This window comes from Rhincodon typus, chromosome 12, assembly GCF_021869965.1.
Source record: "Rhincodon typus isolate 14 chromosome 12, sRhiTyp1.1, whole genome shotgun sequence".
NCBI lineage: Eukaryota > Metazoa > Chordata > Chondrichthyes > Orectolobiformes > Rhincodontidae > Rhincodon > Rhincodon typus.
Window position 1 is genome coordinate 6,863,475 of NC_063343.1, and position 2,763 is coordinate 6,866,237.

Genomic DNA, 2,763 nt, shown 5'->3' on the forward strand with positions numbered 1-2,763 from the left:
GTTATTTGTAAAGACTTCCAGTTCTTTCTTAATAATTTGTGGGTTGTTCTCAGAAAGTAAAGCCAATGACCATTAAGGATCGGATTCTGGGCCATAGAACTTTGAAGTTAGTGAATGTCTGTGAGGTGAACTCCATTGGTGTGTCACAAAGATGTTACATTGACAGATTGGAAGCTAACCACAAGGTTTATAATGTTCCAACTGAGGACTGAGAGAACATGGTACTGGACAGTTGAGTTAAAAAGGAAGGATCTCTGAACCTGAAATGTTAATTCTGATTTCTCTCCACAGATGCTGAGTTTTTCCAGCAACTTCTGTTTTTTGTTTTTGATTTCCAGCATCCACAGTTCTTATATGGTACTGGATAGATTTGGTGACGCACTGGTCTGTGTGCTTGTGACTGCCAATCTGGATGCAAGTTTCTGTTGAAAGTGGCTAAAAGCTCTTTCTTCTGAATCAGCCCATGAGATGTGGGTATACATTGCTACTCCTAGCTGCCTTTAAAGTGGCACGGGTACCTCTCCGGTCCGCCTGGCAAAGGGACAACCACAGTGCTGTTAGATCCCGATGGAATATGCTACATCCATTGTCTACCGAGGGTGGAGACGATGAATGTTTAGAGCAATTGGTTGACCTGCCAATCTTTCAGGTTGCTTTGACTGCTAAACTGCCTCCAGTTAAGATGATGTGTGATTTGGAACGAATACTTGACAGATGGCAATCCTATGCACCTATTGCCTTTATCCTTCTTAATGGTAGAGGTTATGGGTTTGGAGGACGTTGTTAAAGAAACAGCTACAGCAATTGACTGACTCTAGCAGGTCCATCAGTTGTCAGCAAATGCACTGGGGGCAAGTAGATTTGAGATATGTTTGCGCGCCCACCCATTTAACTGAAAAGAAACCGACAAGAGAGGAAGATAAATGGTTGAGGAGAAAGGAACAAACTAACTGGCAAAGACGATTGGCTGAACAACAAACAAATGGTAAATGTCACCAAATGACTGAGGAATTCGAAAAATTAGAAGGTTGTTGGGCAGCTGGAGTGGCAGAGTTGTCCTCCAAGATGTTAACTCAAATAGTGGCAGGGGCAATATTTTCAACAGCAATCATCAAGATTAGGTTTAAAGGCACGGGGCATGAAAATAGTCTTTCAAGGAACTGGCACATATACAATGAGCCAATGCCAACCTATGCTGTATGATTCCATCATGGAGCAATGATCATAGCTGGACTCAAAGCCTGTGCCACGTGAAAGAGCAGCCACGAGCAGGGACCTTACCTTTGAACAAGTCTTTCCTTCGTATCCAAAGCACAATAGCCAGGAGAAATCCTATCCCACCAAGTGATCCTCCAATCGCAAATTTCAGGATCGCTGCCGAAGCTGCGAATGACCATCTTTCATTAGTTGCAATTGTAAAAAATTAAATGTGATCTTCAATACTATTTCTCTTTTCATTTGTCCCTCTCTCATTTTGGACATAACTGATCTGCATTGGACGTTGATTGTGTAGAGTTTCACACCAAACAGGAATGGGCTGTTTGGCCCAATGAAAGCATCTTATCCCTTACATAAACAAGAACAATAATCTCATGGGGGTCAACACTCTTGGTTCCATACTGCTCTGTTGCCCTTTTCTCTACACTATCAAATATGTTCTTCTATGTTGACAATAGTTTTAGTTTCAATTACTAACTCTAGTAATACATTCCACAGACTTGTCCTGTGTAAGAAAAGGTTCCCGTTCTCTCTGTTTAAAACTCTTACATATAATCTTCTGTTACTACAGAACATAGAAGTTGGGAGCAATCTGTTTGAAGTGATTGATATGATTAAACTGGATGATTATTTATTTTTAATCTACTATATTTCCTTTAATGAAGAAGTACACAGCAAAGGTCACTACTTTGAAAATATACCTAGGCTGTTCAAGGATGTTATCGAAAAGCATTTCTTGGCACAAAGAACAATGGAAATCTACAACTCTCTACCCAAAAAAACATTAAATAAGGTGAAGGTGTTGGGGGAGGGGGGAGATGATTATAAAATTTCACCACTGAGATCGATTTTTTAGCAGACAATGATATTGACGATTGCGAAAGTAAGTAAGGTAGAAAAATTTGATATAGGTCAACCGTGATCTGATTGAACAGCAGAACACATTTGAAAGACTGAGTGTTATACTCCTATGCAGACATCCTAGCAATGAACTGGTTTATGCACCTGCAAACAAAAAGCAGACAAATTATCAGGTGGAGTCGCAACACTGTATACACACTGCATGTTGAATTCTGAAAGACGATGAGCTCCCCTAAAGTCAAGGTTCACATGCAACATCCCTCTCCTTTCCAAAAGCATGTTTTGTTATTTATAGTACCAAGTGAGCCTGTGAGTCTTGATAACGAATAGGCATTTGTTTATATACCTACACCTCATGATAGTGATTTTGTCTGGAGGTGCCATCAATTTCCACAGTCAGTGATGTTACCTGTTATTCTTGTCTGCATTGTTGATGCTTAGCTTCCATGGGCTGCAATTCCAGTTTCAGAATCTGCTTGGCTCCAGATTAGTCACTGACTGATTTTATTCTTCAGGCTGTTTCAACTGATTCTAATCCTTGTGGCATTTCTTGTTTTGTTCCTTGAGTGCTTTGAGCTTATTTTGAAACTGTTGATTTTTCATCCTGGATTCTACTAGCTCTATCAAAAATTCAGTCTTCTGTTAGTCTTGTACGTTTTCTGTTAGTCTTGTACATTTTCTGTT

At 40.0% G+C, this 2,763-nt stretch overlaps 1 protein-coding gene across 1 annotated transcript in view; it reads right to left on the reverse strand.

Annotated features, from left to right (window-relative positions):
* LOC109930356 (B-cell receptor CD22-like) overlaps nt 1–2,763 on the reverse strand; it is an 80,615-nt gene that overhangs the window by 11,588 nt on the left and 66,264 nt on the right. Inside the window, exon 8 of the mRNA XM_020529873.2 lies at nt 1,282–1,383. Within this exon, the coding sequence (XP_020385462.2) occupies nt 1,282–1,383 (102 nt within the window). The remainder of the gene's footprint in view (nt 1–1,281; nt 1,384–2,763) is intronic.